At 42.4% G+C, this 19,981-nt stretch overlaps 1 protein-coding gene across 1 annotated transcript in view; it reads right to left on the bottom strand.

Annotated features, from left to right (window-relative positions):
* The window catches only part of NSUN2 (NOP2/Sun RNA methyltransferase 2), a 32,033-nt gene extending 12,535 nt beyond the window's left edge, over positions 1–19,498 (bottom strand). Inside the window, exons 1-11 of the mRNA XM_012475298.2 lie at positions 19,338–19,498; positions 19,063–19,220; positions 18,361–18,465; positions 13,494–13,599; positions 11,129–11,200; positions 8,872–8,956; positions 7,261–7,453; positions 5,179–5,253; positions 3,965–4,095; positions 1,332–1,405; positions 591–721 (exon numbers count right to left, since the gene is read on the bottom strand). Coding sequence (XP_012330721.2) covers positions 591–721; positions 1,332–1,405; positions 3,965–4,095; positions 5,179–5,253; positions 7,261–7,453; positions 8,872–8,956; positions 11,129–11,200; positions 13,494–13,599; positions 18,361–18,465; positions 19,063–19,220; positions 19,338–19,433 — 1,226 coding nt within the window. The 5' untranslated portion in view covers positions 19,434–19,498. The remainder of the gene's footprint in view (positions 1–590; positions 722–1,331; positions 1,406–3,964; positions 4,096–5,178; positions 5,254–7,260; positions 7,454–8,871; positions 8,957–11,128; positions 11,201–13,493; positions 13,600–18,360; positions 18,466–19,062; positions 19,221–19,337) is intronic.
* Positions 19,499–19,981: the final 483 nt, after the last annotated feature.

Genomic DNA, 19,981 nt, shown 5'->3' on the forward strand with positions numbered 1-19,981 from the left:
TTTTTTTTTTTTTTGTAGAGATGGGGATTTACTACATTGTCCTGGCTGGTCTCAAACTTTTGTAATCCCAGCACTTTGAGAGGCAGAGGTGAGCAGATCACCTGAGGTCGAGAGTTTGAGACCAGCCTGGACAATGTGGTGAAATCCTGTCTCTACTAAAAATACAAAATTAGCCAGGCATGGTGATGAGCACGGGTAATCCCAGCTACCTGGGAGGCTGCTGAGGCACAAGCATTGCTTGAATCCAGGACGCAGAGGTTGCAGTGAGCCAAGACTGTACTACTGCAGTCCAGCCTGGGCAACAGAGAGAGACTCTGTCTCAAAAAAAAAAAAAAAAGTTCATGAAGTATCCTAAGCATTAGAGGGTCTAGCCAATTCCACTATTAATAAATGCTCAATGCCAGCAATTAACAGGCAGGAAAGCCATACTGTCTGGGAAGTTCACACACGTGGGGTTGACCCTGGCATAGTCCAAGCCTCACAGCAATGTCATCTGCTGCCACCAACTCACCCCGACAAGATCCACCAGCTCACGAGGGAGGGGGCTTAACTTGCCCCAATCCCCACACCCGGAGGCCTCACAAGCTCACCATCGCTCTAGATGCATGGCCCGCAGCTTTTCCGGGTCCTTCAGAGGGAACATGGTAGGTCGGATCTGGGTGTGTCTGCTGTGAGGAACAGCGTCCCAGTCTGTAAACCACTGCCCATCTTTTGTCATTACCTGCAGAGCCACAGAGTACATTCCAGATTACCAGCACTATTTAATAATAACAAAAATCACAGGGCAAGAGTGTCAGTTCTCTCAAAGGTGACAAAGAGTGATTCTCATTTGCTCCAAAGATAGGAAGAGTATTTGCCAAGACAATTCCCAAATTATTAATACATAAATTCTGTTAAAAACAAAGGTGAAATACATTTATTCTAAAAAGCAGGACCACCATTATAAAATAATTTTCCATCTAGTTTTTTTTCTTTTTAAACAAGCCTCAGGCCGCTTGTGGCCTACAACTTTAATGAATTATTTCATACTGGAAAAAAGGCTTGAATCCCAGCCCATTTAAAAAAAAAAAAAAAGCAAAGCTACCCTTACAGGGATGAGATAAAAGAGTTAAATTCTATAGTGGAATAAAGAAAACCTTTCGACTGCCACAAATAAACATGCCATTTGTCATAAAATTTGTCATGAAATAACATTCTGAAATTGATTCTAATCTGCATAAGCAGATGTAGTATTTATTCAAGTCACCCACACATGAACGCTTTGAACGTGGACTCTAAATCGGTTATGCCGCACCTACTCTTCTGAATGAAAGTCAGTGAGGAAAGCTTACCTTCCACTGAGTGATTCCCGGCATCCACTTCAGCCCTGGCAGTTCATTAGACACATCAGCAAGCTCCAAAGCACCTGTGTAGCAAAAACACGGATGTCTTTTTTTTCCTTTCAAAAAAATATAACACACTATGCCCAGTGGAAAAAACAGACACAGATCACATAATATATTATTCCATTTATAAATGTCCAGGGAAGGCAAACTCATCAACAGAAAGTGGACGAGTAGCTGACGGGGCTCAGCTGGAACCGTGAGCGAGTGCTGATGGGCACAAAGGGTCTGCTGGGGTGATGGGAATGGCCTCAAACTGGACTGTGGTAAGGGGCCATCAACTGGGTAAACTTACTAAAAATCCCTGAACTGTACACTTAGAGCGAGCAAATGCTGACAATATATAAATGACACCTCAATAAAGTTGTTACAATGACAGAGCATTGAGGAGTCCGCCACGAACGGGAGACTGACTCTGCAAGAAGACAACCAGAAGGCTGGGCTGCGGGCGCCCGCTCTGTCCCCCGTTCCAAGGCACACCAGGGCGACGATGGGCATGTTCATGAAGTCGTGTCTGACAAACATCCCATAGCAATGCTGAAAACGAACTGTCGGGATTTTTAAACCTAAAGTTTGTGGTCCCAGGAAGTTTCCTAAAATTGCCCAGCAGGACACAGTTAGTCCAATTTTAAAACAATGCGATAATAGCTGTGAAAACACACTGGCCTTAAGTGTCTATACCAGTGACACAACGAGAAGCTATAAGGTGAGGCCATTACAGGAAACCGTTGAGAGCAGCTACTAGCACAGATACTGATGTGACCACCTCTCAGCAGAGGAAACCCAACAACGCTCCCAGAAAACTTACGAAAATGGACAATTACAAAACCAAAGCAAAGGATCCCTAAGGTGGAGGGATAAGAAACCTTGGAAGCAAGCATCGTACTGACTTCTGCTATCGTTTCTGAATCCTCCTTTGAAAAGCTAACACTAAATGACAAGTGTAGGCAAACAGTGACGGGCTTCTATCACAGTGCCCAGGGGCTTCACAAATGACAGAGCAGGCCTCAGGTGTTACCTCCCCTCAGCACCTGGGTTGGCAGCTGTCAATGCCACCCGTGTCGCCCTTTCTCCAGCAAAGTCACTGAGCACTTTTGGGTGGGGAACGCACACTCCCTCTGGTCAAAATTGCCAGCAACCACCCACTCTGAGGCTCAGTCAAGGTCTATTACTTCCCGGATGAAGCCACATCCATGCACACCGCCTCTGACAGAGGATCGGGAGGAAGCGTCTACAATGTGTTCTGAAGCCAACCACAGGCACAAAGTTGGCTGTGACATCATGCTGTCCACAGGTCCGTGCTGGAAACCCACCTGTGTCCAGCAGGAAAATGACTACAGAATAGGAGACCCACTCAATGAATTAATCCATTTTTGACACTTGCTAACAGGAAAAACTACAACATACTGGAATGTTAAGTGAAAAAGTAGGGTATTTAGACATACACAATGCAATCAAAACCATTCAACACGGTGAAGACTAGAAGAAAAGATGCAAAAAGCAACGCAGTTACTTAAAGGAAAAAAATCCATGTACTTTTTTTCTAAATATGAACGCCTTTATACATAAAACCCAGTTGCCTAACAGTACTGGCTGTTCTTTGAAATCTCCTATGTGGAGGCAAAAGCCAGCCCCTGACCAAGAACTTCCTCCATCCCCAAGGCATCTTCCCTGGCATCTTAGAAAGCTAAAATGATTCCAAAATGTGTATAAAGAACCTGAGCAGACACTCTCCTTTCTTGGCTTTGTTTCTCCAAGTCTTGCAGTGGACCTTGCTCCAATAGCAAAGTTGAACTGTACACCACAGTCTAACCCCTTCTGTGACCTGTGATGATGAGGGGATAAGCCTCATTTTAAAGATAAGTATTTGAAAGCACACAATCTGCTCTATTGGTAATAAAGGTGCAATTCTGGCTTTGGTCTGCCTGGCTCCATTATCTTATTTGTCAACTGGTTCAAAACCTGGACAGGGAAACAGGATGTCATTTACTGGGCTTTCAAAAGAAAGACTCCCAGGCCAGACATGGTGGCTCACAACTGTAATCTCAGCACTTTGGGAGGCCGAAGTGGGTAGACTGCCTGAGGTCAGGAGTTTGAGACCAGCCTGGCTGCCATGGTGAAACCCCGTCTCTACTAAATATAAAAATTGGCTGGGTGTGGTGGTACATGCCAGCTACTCGGGAGGCTGAGGCAGGAGAATCGCTTGAACCCAAGAGGCAGAGGTTGCAGTGAGCCAAGATTACACCACTGCACTCCAGCCTGGGCAACAGAGCAAGAGACTCCATCTCAAAAAAAAAAAAAAAAAAGCCTCCCACCTCGCAAACACACATATAGTCAGACATTAAGCCAGCTAGAGCTTACAAATTTGGTGAAGTCTGAAAAGATGCGCAAGCGTTCACTCAGAAAACCAGCAGTAGCATTCTAAATACAAGAAAAGGAACCAGCCAGTCTGGAATCAGAAAGACCAATGAAAACCTATAATCAAGAAAGGTTTCAGACCGGATGAAGATGAACCCATCAGTGCCACAGGACGTTTCTGAAAAGCATATACTTTGAATAAAAGATGCATCAAGCATGCTTACCTTCACTTTTTTCGAGTAAAGATGCTATGACTGCTTCATCCTCAATAGGGTTTAGTGAACATGTGGAGTACACCATCCTTCCACCTTCAGCCAGCTGTTCAGCCCCGCGCGTTGCAATACGCAGCTGTAAGCTAAGGGGAGGTATCAGATGACTGTAAGGCTACACATATCCATGAAGTGCACATATAGAAACACCTGCTTACGTCACATATTCATTACAAGTTTTATAACACAATTATACTCAAAAAAAAAAAACCTTCTAGGTATCTAAGTGAAGTTAGAGTGAACCTATATAAAGTGTTTCATGTTAATTAAAAAATGTCTATTCTGATTGGTCTGTTAACCTTTCCCAATGTCAACCAGCAAAGCATAAAGTTCAGTAACAAAAGAATTCAACATACCAGATGAAATTTCACTATTAAAAAGCCTCTATACTTCATAAATCTGTGGTTTTTCTATGAAAAATTTGTATCATACATTCCAACCTAACTCTCGTCTCTCTGTCACGAAACAGTAAACGTGTTTTATGGAGGTGAGACCTCCTGCTGTAGTTAGCTGTGGTGGATACTGAGTAGTATTCTTTGGCTCATGCACAGGACAGTCCTGCATGCAAGACCATGCCATTTGTCACGTCAGAAGAAAAAAAGAATACAAAGCTCTATAGACAGCATGATCCACAGTATTTAAAAAAAGTACTTTAAAAATTCCTAAAAACAGAGAAACAATACACCAAACATTAACAGACATTATCATCGTGTTCTAACATTTCTCTTATTTTAAGCATTTTCCAAATGTTCTTTAATGAGTAGTTCCCCATCATAAAAAGCCAACCAAAAAATATATCTAAGAGATAAACTGTCTCTCAGCAAAACAATGATATAAAAGAATAAAAACAGAGAGGAAAAGATTAGTAAGACATACGCCAAGAGATAAATGGTCATTTCATGGAAAAATACATATTTGAAACGACATAAGAAATTTTTTTAGAAGGCATTTTTAATAAACTTGTCATCTGAAACGTATGCAATTTGCAGTTACTGCTCTTGAAAGGTTTTCAAACAAATTCTCATAAAACTGTTGAAGCTGGCCATTGACCAGCCTCTGATGCTTACAGCTCTGTAACTGAAGATGGGCCGCTCAGTTACATAACGTAACAATAACTCTCTGCTAATCTACTTGTCACACAGTGTTAGCAGTGACGAAGTGTTACTTACCCATGTAGCTGCAAGCTATTTAAGGTGGTCCACTTTTTCCAAACATCAATGTTTTTTCTCATAGTGCCGTCTCCACTGGGAAAAAAGGTATTAAAGAGTGTAAAACTCTGTATGGGTGGATGACTGCATTTTAACAGATATGTCACATTCAAGCTTAGTTAGAAAACAAGTGTTACAAATGTCAGTTAGAAAACAATCTACATTTTCACAAACTACAATCAACTTTCTGTTTTAGGGATTTTCTAATGTATTATACTTTACTTCAATTTTCAAACAGAAAATAACAGATTTGAACAGTAAACTCCATTCACTATCTAAAGAGATATTAATGTGCTTCCATTTGGAAAAAATACTAGCAAGACTAATTTGTAGACCTAGGAGACAGAACCTAAAATACTATTGAAAAACTCAGCTAATCAACAATGACATTTTAATCAGAATTACATGAATAATAACTGATAAGAAATTTTCCACAGTAACTGCAATTAAGCTAATATATTAGCAAAATTTTTCCTACAACCACAGTTAAACATTTCTGACTTTCTACTTTTATTTAATGGAAGTGAAATAAAAATTTTCATGTTTTTCAGAACCTAAAATACTACTGAAAACTCAGTTAATCAACAGTGGCATTTTAATCACAATGATATGAATAATGACTAATAAATTTTCCTCAGTAACATAGAGTAGCTAAATTTTCCGACAATCACGGTTAAACATTTCTGACTTTCTAATTTTATTTAATGGAAGTTATTTTCACATTGTTGTTAATAGAAGCAGTTTCCATGTACACTTTATAGTAAGACTGGATTGTTACCTTCTGTCTGTGTCTAATTTTATCTACCCTGTTTCTCCAGAGGTAACGCCTGTTTCTGTTGGCCTTCTCTGCAAATGCTCACTTTCCTTGGTGGTCTAGCCACGTGTACACGAGGTACCAGGTCTGCAGGACAGAAGTGTCCCATGAGATCTAATCCCCACTTTCCAATGGCATCCCTGGCTGTATACTAGTGGCTTCTATGGTAGAAATCCCACCACAATTTCAGAAATTTCCTCAGCTTGCAACTGTGTTCTCAGATCTCAGAGTATGATACAAGGAACGCATTATCTTTCTGATCAAAAAATGGGTGGGAAAACATGAGACTCCAAGGAATACTGAAAAACTGCAACCGAGAGGGAAAAAAACTTTAGTTCACGACCTATTTTAAATTTTACTTTAAAGAGTTTTTCCAGATATTTTAACACTCAGCTATATTCAGAGCCACCAGCTGCATCTTTCATACTGAGTTCTGCCATGAGCAGTAAATCTGCCACTTATTGAAACAGAATGTCATTCTTCCATAATGTGGAATGTATTTAAACCTTGTATTCTGTGCTAACAAGTTTTGTGGCAGCTTTTGAATTCTGGTCTTGACAGATTTATGTCACTCAGAAGGCATCATCAACTGGGATCAGCATCCATGCACCTCGTACAGAAACGGAACAGATGAGGTCTAGTTGTGTTTCTTTCCTTTTAAAAAAACTGTCACTCAGTTGTACCAAGAGTATTACTTTATATCTAAACTCTAAATATCTAAAATGTTCACGTATTATCTCAAGAAAGGTATAAAAACACAAGAAAAACACAAGAAAGAAAAATTTCTTAAGGGCTTGAACTCTGAAATTTCTTTCATTTAAATAACATAAAACCCAATGTGATTACATATTACTCTAAGACAAAGTTTTATATATACTGTACTCACTGGAAGAACTAATAAAAAATAATTGGGGCACACAAATTGTTCCAAGCAATCACACTCTAAAATACACCACAATGAGAGTCTATGACTCTATTTTGCTCTGAGATGTTTTCTCTGGATCTTTCTGCAGGCTATCACAACCACCCCTTTCTGTTCCTTATCCAGCATCTGCTGCTTCTCATTCAGACTCTACGTGTCCACCTTCTGGTTTAGGCTCACACTATCTTTCTCCATACCCCAAGACTCACATACAGTTGAGTCATGTCCACACACAATTTCATTTTAGTCTTCACTGGACTTGATTTCTTTAGTGGATTTTGGGCTTTCTGGCCAATAAGATAAATACCTGCAAGGGACATCACATAAAATTCGATCATAGAAGAGGATCTCTTTCCTGCCGCCCATATCTATCTGGAGCCTGGGTATGCTGGAGGCATCATGGTTGACCACCATGATGCAGGGGCTGCTCAGCCTCTTGGCTTGATGGACGAGCAGGTAGCAGCGCTTGTTGTCCACATCATTCGCAATAACAAACCCCTCTGGAGACAGAAGTGCAGTGTCAGATGAAATGGAGCCTAAGCGGAGTCACTTCCTGAAATATGCAACCTCTAAACGTCAGCCAGTGAGAAACAGCAATCCACCACACTTGAGACTCACAGTCAAGGTTTTCTACAAGTACGTTAAGTGGTTCAAAACAAGGAACCAGGTGGCTTTGCGTGGATTTTATGGATACTTGAATTTTGAAAACCTCAAAAGTTATATATTCAACAATTACTCACTTTGTGCCAATTACCAGACCAAAAATGTCTTTTCTATTATTAGTAACGATTAATTACAAAAAAGGATGAGGAGAAAGGTGTAGAAACAATAGAATCACCTGACGAATGTTCTGAAATCCTGAATATGGGCCGCGACTCTGCTCTGACTGAGTCAGGCTCCTAGGGCGAGGCCCAAGCACCTGAAGGCGGAAGCTGTTCCTGGAGGCTCCGCAGGCTGGGAATTCTACTGGGTGTGCCTCTGCTCATTTCTGGTTCTTCCCACACCCCCAGCAAAAAGGCAAATATATCGACAACATTTATGATCAAAGCCACTCTTCAAAACAATATGAAACGCAAAACATCCATAATACAAAGAGGAGAACCTGCTGCTGCTGGGACATCAAGGCTCTTTACTGCCAGTGTGGAGAAAATAAAAACAGGGAAAAATAAAGCAGGCTTTTTAGCCAAAGCATTATCTTTAAATAATGTAAAAAAAGAGGACTTCAAAAAACAGACCCAACAAATATGCCTATTAAAACAGAACTAGAGAAGTCTGCCTGAACAAAGATAGGACGAGATGAAAGCTGACTCTAAAACATCACGAGAGGTATTTGTTTCCACTTAAGACAAAGGGGCCGAGTGTTGCTATAACAGCTGCCATTTCCTGAGCATCCTGCAGGCTACACACTGACGTCCCATTTCATATGGGATGTCTAACACTGTCAGTAACTTGCCGATTAACTGGTAGTGGGATTTGAACCCAGGGAGTCTGACAGTAGGTTTTTTTTTGTTGTGACAGTAGCTTTTAACAACTACACACTACTGCCCTTCACATAAGGCAGTACGTAATAATAATAACAATAATAAAGGTGAGGGAAGAGGGGAAGTTGTTACTACTAAAAATTCAAACAGTGAAATCCATCTTCTATAAGTAGGCTTGACAAAGAAACACCATTTACTTTTATAGAAAACACACATAATTCTAAAATAAAGCTCCCCCAAAGTATGAGTGTGTTAGTTTGAGAATTATTGACAGTGGTACGCAAAATGTCCAGTTCTACTTCCGGTAGCAAGAAAACCCATCTGCTTGTCATAGGAGACTTTAGGACCCAATCAGCAGGCAAGGTTATAGTCTTTTCCTTGTCTACAATCTGCCAAAGTGGCATTCCTACCCTTCTGAACACAAGTCCAATGCATACCTGGAAAGGGGACATTCATGTCGGCATGTAGCATTTCAATTAACTGTGTGGTCTTTGAGCCAGGTGCTGCACACATATCTAAGATCTATTAACAAAGCAAGAAACTGTTTCATGTTTTTAAAAAATCAAATATTCTACATTTAGTTTAAAGCAATTTTATGAGTCATTCTTTTTTCAATTTCTGTTCCAAGATCTAAATACACTTCTTTACAGAATGAATCCAAAGCATGACATATTTTACTTTTTATGGGATTCCATTAAATATACTGCCGCAAAATCACAGAATGATATAAGTACAGTCTCCAAGGAGGATGGGAACAGAATGGAACCGGAAGCCAGTTTAGAGATGAACTAAATTTAGAGATGAGCGAGTAAGAATCATGAGAATGTAACACTAAGGAACAGAGCTACCTAGGCTCAAATCTCAGCTCAGCCACTTATTAGCTCCGTAACCTCGGGTCAATTACTTCACTTCTCCTTGCTTCCTTTTCCTCATCTGAAAAAATGGAGATGGTGACAGTATCTGCCCTTGGAGGGTTGTGTGAATAATAAAGCAAATTAATTCACCTAAAGAGCACAGAGCAAGGCCAGGAGCAGTGTGGCTCACGCCTGTAATCCCAGCACTTTGGGAGGCCAACGCAGGCGATCGCCTGAGGTCAGGAGTTCGAGACCAGCCTGACCAACATGGAGAAATTCCATCTCTCCTAATACAAAACTAGCAGGACGTGATGGCACATGCCTGTAATCCCAGCTACTCGGGAGGCTGAGACAGGACAATCACTTGAACCTGGGAGGTGGATGTTGTGGTGAGCTGAGATCACGCCATTGCACTCCAGACTGGGCAACAAGAGCAAAACTCCGTCTTAAAAAAAAAGGAAGGAAAAAAAAAAGAGTGCAAAGCGATGCTTGCCATACAATGAGCTCTCGATACATGTTCACTATCATTTTCAACCTAATTTAGCCAATCAGCATCACTAAAGATAATCCACACAGTAAACAAATCAATAAAACTGAAGGGGAGAAAACAGTTTTCTAAACCATAAAAATTAAGTAGGACAAAAGTAAAAAACAAGAAACTAAGATACATACATTTCACTCTCTCCAAAGTGAAAAGAAGAAAGGACTCATTACTAAGATACATACATTTCACTCTCTCCAAAGTGAAAAGGAGAAAGAAAGGACTCATTACTAAGATACATACATTTCACTCTCTCCAAAGTGAAAAGGAGAAAGAAAGGACTCATTACTAAGATACATACATTTCACTCTCTCCAAAGTGAAAAGGAGAAAGAAAGGACTAATTACTAAGATACATACATTTCACTCTATCCAAAGTGAAAGGAAGAAAGAAAGGACTCATCACTAAGATACATACATTTCACTCTCTCCAAAGTGAAAAGGAGAAAGAAAGGACTCATTACTAAGATACATACATTTCACTCTATCCAAAGTGAAAGGAAGAAAGAAAGGACTCATCACTAAGATACATACATTTCACTCTCTCCAAAGTGAAAAGGAGAAAGAATGGACTAATTACTAAGATACATACATTTCACTCTATCCAAAGTGAAAAGAAGAAAGAAAGGACTCATTACTAAGATACATACATTTCACTCTCTCCAAAGTGAAAAGGAGAAAGAAAGGACTCATTACTAAGACACATACATTTCACTCTCTCCAAAGTGCAAAGAAGAAAGAAAGGACTAATTACTAAGATACATACATTTCACTCTCTCCAAAGTGAAAGGAAGAAAGAAAGGACTCATTACTAAGACACATACATTTCACTCTCTCCAAAGTGCAAAGAAGAAAGAAAGGACTAATTACTAAGATACATACATTTCACTCTCTCCAAAGTGAAAGGAAGAAAGAAAGGACTCATTACTAAGACACATACATTTCACTCTCTCCAAAGTGCAAAGAAGAAAGAAAGGACTCATTACTAAGATACATACATTTCACTCTCTCCAAAGTGCAAAGAAGAAAGAAAGGACTAATTACTAAGATACATACATTTCACTCTATCCAAAGTGAAAGGAAGAAAGAAAGGACTAATTACTAAGATACATACATTTCACTCTCTCCAAAGTGAAAAGGAGAAAGAAAGGACTCATTACTAAGATACATACATTTCACTCTCTCCAAAGTGAAAAGAAGAAAGAAAGGACTAATTAAGAAAAAGTGGTTTCAACAAAAAAACAGGCATGACACTGGTAACGAGCTGCCCGCCCACACGCTTCCCGTCGCTGCATGCTACCTTATGATGAGGCTGGACGTTGAGCAGCAGTGGTGGGATCATGCTGACAGCTTCCTGACGACTGATATTTCCCTTGGGAAAAAAAGATCAGCAACAATTAAAAAAAAAAGAAGGCAGAGAATTTCAATCTTTGGCATTGTTTCAAAGGCAACAGGCAAACACCATACCATCTTCCATAGAACAAGAGAACTCGTACTATCACACAGAAAACTAAATGAAGATGGGTCTGCACACTAGCAGACAGATGGCTGCTATACCATTCTGATATTAGAAATTCAGGCGTAACACCAACTTTCATGAAGGAAAAGGGACTTGAAGCTTACAGAGCCCCACATCCCCAACCCAGGAGAGCACAGAAGCTGGAGGGGCAGCTCTCAAAGACAGAAATGCTACTGAATATTTAAACAAACACGTTCAGCAGCAGAGAGCATCAACTTAGGACAGAAAGTGACTGTCAGATGGTTTTTCCTTCTTGCCTAAAATTCTATTTCTTAGTCCTCCTCTTTTTCAAACACAGCCCATCCATTCTGTTTCTCACAACTACCTTTCAAAGAGATGAGGACATCCACCACTGCTCCCATCTTTCCATCTTGAGGCCAACAATGTCGAAAATCCCTCACCACACTCCCTGCCCTCTGCCTTCTCTAGTGGGCAGGGCATGTTAGAAGGCACAACTGTTCGGACGCAGACAAAATCCTCCAACCCTGGCCCAGCACTAGCCTCAACCACACCTCTATTTTAACCGCCTTGAAGGTGAGGCTTCTGCTCCATCACAACCCTACAAAGGCGGGACTTCTGGAAACGAACAGCTACCCAGGCAGCCATCACTCGCCTTAAACTCAGGCATCTGACTGTCAGAGCCTTAAATACAGGCTTTTACACTGATGGTTGCTAAGTTTCATCTCACGAGTTTCTGGCCAGCATGAGTCTGTAGTGATTCAATCACTAGGCTAATTCTAAGCTTTTGAGTTTTATGTGTGATCCTGATATGCCTGCCTTCTGTCTCCATCCAAGGTTTCCATTCAAGCATTAAGTAAGATGGAGACATCCCAGCAGTCACTGGATTCCTGACCACCCTGCGTAGAGGTTTTATGGCCAGCTTTCTGTAACCCAGAGGGTACTGCCGTTCATCTCAAGAGCTTTCATCATGCTGACTCCTAACCAAAAACCTACACTAGCTCCCTACAACACCTGGTACCCACACTAAACTCCCACCTCCTCCATCTTCCCAACAAGCCAAAACCTGGCTCTTCCAACCTATACATGTGTATCACACCCCGCAAACCCCGTGCTCTCTTCCAAGTGCAAACCTGAGCTATTCTCTAGCAGCTTACTCATCCTTATTTGGCCTTCCATCTAGATTAAAAAAGTTAAGCAAGAGAATCCTTTCCTGCACTGGTCACAAATATGGAATGGGGTATGTGGCAGCACTTAGTTCCTGGTTCTTGTTACTATTCAGGAAGGAAAAGCCAGACAGACAGAAGCTCAGTTTAGCCAGTTACCTAGATGACAGAAAGCCACAGTGGAAGCTCAAAGTGAAAAAAACCATAATCTGGTGACACACAGATTTACTAGAAAGTAGTAGTTTAGAAAACAGAAAGGAGGAAACCTCAGATTTTAAATGTGAGACTAGGGATTCCAAAAAAACAAATACCCAAACTTTATGGGCATTCACTGAATTTATTTACTACATAAGCAAACAGCTATTTTTCTCGGGATGGTCTGATGCTAACAATAAAAAGCTCAGCACCTGAACTGTATGAGGAATGAATTCCAGGGCTGAGGAATGAGGGACACTCAGGAATGAGGGTGGCAAGAGAGGTGAAGATGGATGCCGTCCTGTGAGAACAGAGCCGTACTTAGGTGTTCTGTGGTTCTGGCAAAGGTAAAATCCAGGAGTAAAGCGTAGCAAGAAGAAAAATAGACAGTAAAAAGCAAAATCAAAAGCTTCATCTTCAGTAAATCAATTTTTAAAAAACAAAACCAAAAACCTATTTTCCACCAAGATGGCCTTAAAAACATATTACTTTATATGTATAACAGGCATCTGAAACGTGTACCTAAGAAGGAAATGAGTGCAGTGCTCACCCTAATCCTACAGCCCTGAAATCCATGAGCAAGAGGAAACAAGAAATTAACTAGCTGGGATTGATATCCTTACTAAATGTCATGCTTAGATAAACCAAACACGGCAATGGATATACAGATAATCAGAAACCACACGTGGTGCACAGACTGCAGGTATATTTACTGTGTACAATGTCTACCTATTGCTTCTAGTGACAAGGACCTAAAAACAGAACTTCAATACATCTATGCATTTCCAGCTTTAAGGAAACTAACAAATCGAAAGAAATCAACTTACAGATTCCGTTTCGCTAACTAGAAACTGATGAAACTTTTCCAACTGTGGCGATTTTCTCAAGATTTTTCGACTTAAATTTGTGTGCCAGGCAAGTTCTTCAGGATACCTGACCAAAAAGAAAGCAAAACATTTATGGATTATAAATACTAAAGTGTCTGCTGACAACTTTGTGCTTGTATCAGTCATGTGCCAAATGAGACTTGGGATGTTGTTCTCCTTGCTCCGATTCAATCCTCTAAGACAGTTGGCAACACTCAGAGATATCCCTGTGGCATAAGGAACATGACTCTAGCTACACCGGGGCCCAATCAGAAACAGGAGAGCTATGGGGGGATTATAAGACATATGCTTATTACTATAAAATCATAATGATGAAACGTTAAAGATCAGATGGAAAAGCAGACACTCCTCTGCTCTTATCCACTGTAAGGTAACAACGGAAAAAAGACACAAGATGACTTATTCAATGTGCAGGTCGCACAGAATCAAAATGATGCAGTGTCCAGAGTGTTCCACAAACATCTGATTAGAGTTTTTTAAAAATATATTTTTCATTATTTCTAAAACCAGTACAATAACGTACTAAAATATTTTACATACCAAAAAAACCCTAACTTGGAAACCACTAATGCATTGAATTCCTAGGCTGTTACCTACATATACCGAAGAATAAAGCATTTCCTGCCATCATTCCTCTGAATATATTTGAACTTTTATAAATGATGGCATCAATGTTTTTATTTTTATTTTTTTTAATTAGGAGAGAAATGGGGGATACTAAAGACTTCTGTCTTTTTTCTTTTTTGAGACAGTCTCACTCTGTCATCTAGGCTGGAGTGTAGTGGTGCAATCTCAGCTCACTGCAATCTCTGCCTCCCGGATTCAAGCAATTCTCATGCCTCAGCCAGCCACCTGAGTAGCTGGGATTACAGACATGTGTATTTTCAGTAGAGATGGGGTTTGGCTGTGTTGGCCAGGTTGGTCTCGAACTCCTGGCCTCAAGTGATCCACCCGCCTCAGCCTCCCAAAGTGCTGGGATTATAGGCGTGAGCCACTGTACCCAGTCCGGGATGTACTTTTAAACTTGGCCTGCATGTATACAGGAATCTGCACTGTACAAGCAAGCACACTGATGTCACACGGCACATGCTCAATCCAACGCCAAACCAAGTGTAACATGTCACATGGCCATAAATCTTACTGTAGTTTCAGCAATTCTCATTACATCTGAGATGCAGTAATACACTCAATTTAACAATGCAGCGTTCAGTGTTTCCATGCATCAAATTGTAGCTAGAGTGAAAACCAGGAGGATAAATTAAAATGACCACTGTCAAATACATATCAAAAACTCTCAACTGATAAGAACTCTGTAAATATATACAACATCTATGACAAACCATCCTCAATCTAGACGTTAAAAAGCATATAAACAGGCCTGGTGTGGTGGCTCATGCCTGTAATCTCAGCACTTTGGGAGGCTAAGATGAGTGGATCACTTGAGGTTAGGAGTTCAAGACCAGCCTGGCCAACATGGCAAAACCACATCTCTACAAAAAATACAAAAATTAGCTGAGTGTAGTGATGTGGGCCTGCAGTCCCAGCGACTTGGGATGCTGAAGTGGGAGGATCACCTGAGCCTAGGAGATGGAGGTTGCAGTGAGCCAAGATCATGCCACTGCACTCCAACCTGGGTGGCAAGGACCTTGTCTCAAAATAAATAAATAAATAAATAAACAGCACATAACTAGAATGACAATAAGGGGCACTCTGAACAACTGGTTGTCAAAACAATGGTTTTATAAGAATGCTATAGGATAACTCCTCACTGTTCTGAGTCTATAGAAAGTAAGAAAAAAAAATGAAATTGGCCCAAGCTATGGTCCTATTCATAACTTTCCTTCCAGAAAAAGTAGTTCCGAAAAACACTTTCCTAAATCATATTTCACTATGTACCAGAGGATTGGGAAGAATATTTCATGATCTATTTCTGCATCTTGAGCAATACAGAAAACCACCAAGTCCTGGAAAGCTTCTGCTTTACTTGCTTGCTGAGTTAGTATCCTACAACTGACAGGTGAATTTGAATAAACAAATGTTTAGAGAATAAAGCTTCCAAGAAACCGGCACTGGGCAAGAATGGTGGCTCGCATCTGTAATCCCAGCACTTTGGGAAACCAAGGCAGGAGGGCTGCTTGAGCCCTGGAATTCAAGACCAGCCTGGGTAAGACAGTGAAACTCCATCTCTACAAAAAATATAAAAATTAGCCAGGCATGGTGCCATGCACCTGTAGTCTGAGCTACTCAGGAGGCTGAGGAGGGAGGATCACTTGAGTCTGGGAGGTCAAGGCTACAATGAACCCCATCATGACATCACTGCACTCCAGACTGGGTGACAGAGTGAGACCCTGTCTCAAAATAAAATAGAGAAACCATCATTGATAATGGAAAAGCCAAGTATTAGGAGCCCAAATCATACAATGTTTTGTTCAGCTGTGTGTTCAGAAAGTTTAAGCAAACAAAAACATAGCTGGCTTCTGGCAGAGAGTGATTCACTTTCATTCTTCAACTACGGACAATCTGCAGATGCTAAGAGTTCGGTAACTGCCTTGTCATATACTCAGACGTGTTGTTCAATAAACGAGATGAAAAAGCAGCTATTAAATGTTAAAAGGACTGATCAAATCAAAGTTTAACTGTAATCTGCAGAAAATAATAACAAATAGCAAGCCTTATTAACATCGTATGGCTTCTCCTAGTTTGTTGGGGCCTGCAGAAGAAAATGCCCACACTGATGTGCCTTGAGAGCCCATCTCTTCCCTACAGATGCATGTCCTGCTGGACAGGGACGTCTTCATCTTAAAAGCATTTCTTATCCCATCACTGTGCTTCTAGACACAGGTTCTAGGGACAAATGTTTCGGGGTGACTGTGTGAAGCAGCACACACACACACCACCGCTGAACACATGAATGTGCCCAGGACAATCACAATCCTGTCTCAAGGTTTGGCCCTGCGTTCCCACCCAAATCTCACCTTGAACTGTAACATTCCCCACATGTCCAGAGAAGGACCAGGTGGAGATAATTAAATCATGAAGGTAGCCCCCTCCGCATGTCGTTCTCAGAACAGTGAGTGAGTTCTCGGGGAGAACTGATGGTTTATAAGGGGCTTCCTCCTTTGCTTGGCACTCATTCTCTCTCCTGCCACCCTGTGAAGAGAGACCTTCCGCCATGATTGGAAGCTTCCTGAGGTCTCCCCAGCCATGCAGAAATGTGAGTCAATTAAACTTTTTTCCTTTATACATTACCCACTCTCAGGTATGTCCTCATAACAACGTGAAAACAGACTACTACAACATCAGACCTCTACTTCAAGCAGAACACAATCAGTGTCGTCAAATCTTCAAACCACTTGAGAAAATTCCACAGGCTAGTTACCAGGAGGGAGAAAAGCTTGATCCCATGAAGGCTACCTCATCTCAGCAATGCCATAACTAGAGGCTGAAAAACATCTCCCTTTTCCACTGACCTCACTACAGTGGACAATTAGTGACCACTAACAGCAACCTAGCACCTGAATAGAAAAATGTTCCTATACTGTACCCTTCAAGCTTTTAAAAATCTAATGTGTTATATCTTGGCTCACTGCAACCTCCACCTCCTGGGTTCAAGTGATTCTCATGCCTCAGTCTCCCTAGTGGCTGGGATTACAGGAGTGCACCACCATGCCCATCTAATTTTTGTCTTTTTAGTAGAGACGGGTTTCACCATGTTGGTCATATTTACTATCATATCCCAGAAACACATTCCATGATGGTGATATTTGGTCTTGATATTGATTGAATACTGACTTAATGTTTGGCCAATCAACATTCCTTCTGAATGTATATGCTATGTACATGTGCGATATGGACAATGAAATTCCGAGCAGCCAATGAAAGAAAAGCAAGCAAATCTGTACCCCACGATTAATGAAAATCTGACTGTGGTTTGCAAACATTAAAGGTTATCTAAAAAGGAAAGATAACATCACGTACCGGAATAGTCAAAGCACCAAAAGCTAATGCAAAATGCTTAATTCGCCTTTTCATAGCATTACTTAAGATAATGTTTTTCTTTTCTGACAACTTAATACCTCAAAGTTAATAATCTGAAATATGAAACTCTAACAATTTGCTTTAATGACTCTTCCATTTATAAGTTAACCAAAGGACTGGTGCCTCCGGAGTACTCCAAGCATCTTTACAAGACGCTGTCAGCACAAGGAATCACCTTCATACAACTGAGACTAGATATGAGCCATGAGGAACAGGTAACCCAGACGGCACCTCCAGGAAAGGTGAAGAAAGAGGTAGCTCCCGAAGCAGCAGTACGCTCAGGTGCTGAGACTCGGAAATGCTACACTGGCTGGGGCAGTCTCTACTGGGAAGTACCAGGAGATAACCTGACAGCAGACGGGGTAACCTGTCTGTAATGGAAAATACTAGGAGACCACCTTATAGGAGACTGTCGTCCTGCTAAGTGTGTCCTTTTCCTGAAGGCAAAGAAGCCACTCTGCAGCAGTTCTGATGTGAGAAAGCAAGGGCTGTAACACGGAGCTGGCAGAAGTGGTGACATAAAGGAAGAGGCTGGATGTACTAGGAAGAGTTTGCTGAACTCAGCGACTCATGAAGCTGCAAATCGCATGAAAACTTGCATACCAATGCAATGTTGATAAAAGCACCAGGTATTAGAACATTAGGATGTCTGCAGAGTAAACCCAGGCTCTTTCATGTTAACAGCAAATGCAGTACCAAGAAATATAACTCAAGTGACAGAGACTGAGATCCCAAGCAAGTATTCGAGATGAAGCATTGTGGTACCTACCAACTCAGTGGCTGTGGAACTTCAACTTTCTGACCGTCCACCTCCAGGTCCTCCAATTCCTTGAAATATTTGTTCTTTAAGCAATGGAGAATCTCTTTGGCATGGCTATTGAAAAACAATAAAGTTTCAAACTGATCTAAGAAGCTAAGCTAATACGTTGTATCATTTAAATTTAAGACTGCACATATTTTAAAACTAAAGCCAATTTTGCACAGAGAGAAAACATTCTTTAGTCACTACTTTTACACTGTATCCCTTCAAAATTTAAGCAACCACTGTTTGATCCTTAAGAGCAACATTGCATTCCTTCTCTCCCAAGTATACCTACAGTTTTAGTTTTACTTGCGACTCATTCAGAAAGATGTACCTACAAAGATGGGGCAGGGGAAGGATCAAGGGGTTTTATGCATTCTCTATAGACTCTCTTACGTTCCAAAAGGTAGGACCCTCAGCTCACTAATCCCCAGGAGCCGAATCTTCCTCAGATCCCATTTTCACTTCCTCTTCTAACTTTGCACCTGCAATACCTCCGTGACCATTTCACTGGACCCTGTGCTCCCACCTCAGTGCTTCCTGAATTCACACCGCTGAAACGCCACGGTTCTCTGGCACTGTAACACTTGTCGGAGAAAACACCATCGCCTTTAACCTGGAGCATCCTGGCCCCAACTCCCAAAACAAAATCAGGCACTGCCCCCTTACCTTTTGTAACCTGTAATTCTTAAAGTGGCCGGGAGGGGCTCCCTGAGGGCGTCCATGAACTGGTCCCACTCGCCCTCGGGCACGATCTTGAGCTCCTGGTAGTAGTGCTCGAACAGCTTGTTCTCCTTGACGATCTCGGGGTACCCTCCTTCCCAGCCCTGAGGAAGGAAAGGGACGTCTACCCTGAGACCCGAGGAGCCGCCCCTCAGGCCTTGGGATCCGGGAGGCCCACGAGGAGCCCCAGACCCACCCGCCCGCCGTGTCCCGGCTCCTACCGCCTCGCCGCGCTTTCCGCCGCCCTCAGCACCGTCCTCCGCGCCCTCAGGCCGCTGCTGCTGCTGGAGCCGCCGGCACCGCGACCGCCGCCCCATGGCCCACCCGGGCGCACACGCAGCACGCAGGAACCGGCCCGCCACAACCAAAACCCGGGCCCGACAGCTCCCCGGACTTCCGGCTGGAACCCGAGGCCCCACGTGTCCGGGCCTGGTCCTTTCGGGGGCCTTCGGGGACCGTCCAGAAATAAGCCCAAAGCTCACAACCCATCTTCCCGAAAAACAGCGTGAGAGGGAAAACCGCGGACAGCTTCGAGGGAGAAAAAGGCTCCAAGAAGTAGCCACAAAGGCTTCTTGTGCGAAGCGCCCGGGTTTCCCACGCGGGCTCAGGGATCTCCCCGGACAGCCTGAGGCCGCGCGTGCGCAGAGCGGGGCGATTGCGGCGGCCCGGCGTGGGCGGGGTGTTTGCAGGTCCCGCCCCGCGAGGGTGCTCGCCCCGCCCCCGGGGGCCGCGCCCCCTGTCCTGACTGCAAGTGACAGGCCGGAATCCAGGACCGGTCCCGTCGCGTCCCGGCCGTGCGGGCTTCTGGTAGCCGCGCCTCCTCCCCCCGCGCCGCCGCCCTCTATGTTGCCCGCCGCGTCTTCCG

The sequence above is a fragment of the Aotus nancymaae genome, unplaced genomic scaffold, assembly GCF_030222135.1.
Source record: "Aotus nancymaae isolate 86718 unplaced genomic scaffold, 86718_ANA_hifiasm-v0.15.2.pri h1tg000014l, whole genome shotgun sequence".
NCBI lineage: Eukaryota > Metazoa > Chordata > Mammalia > Primates > Aotidae > Aotus > Aotus nancymaae.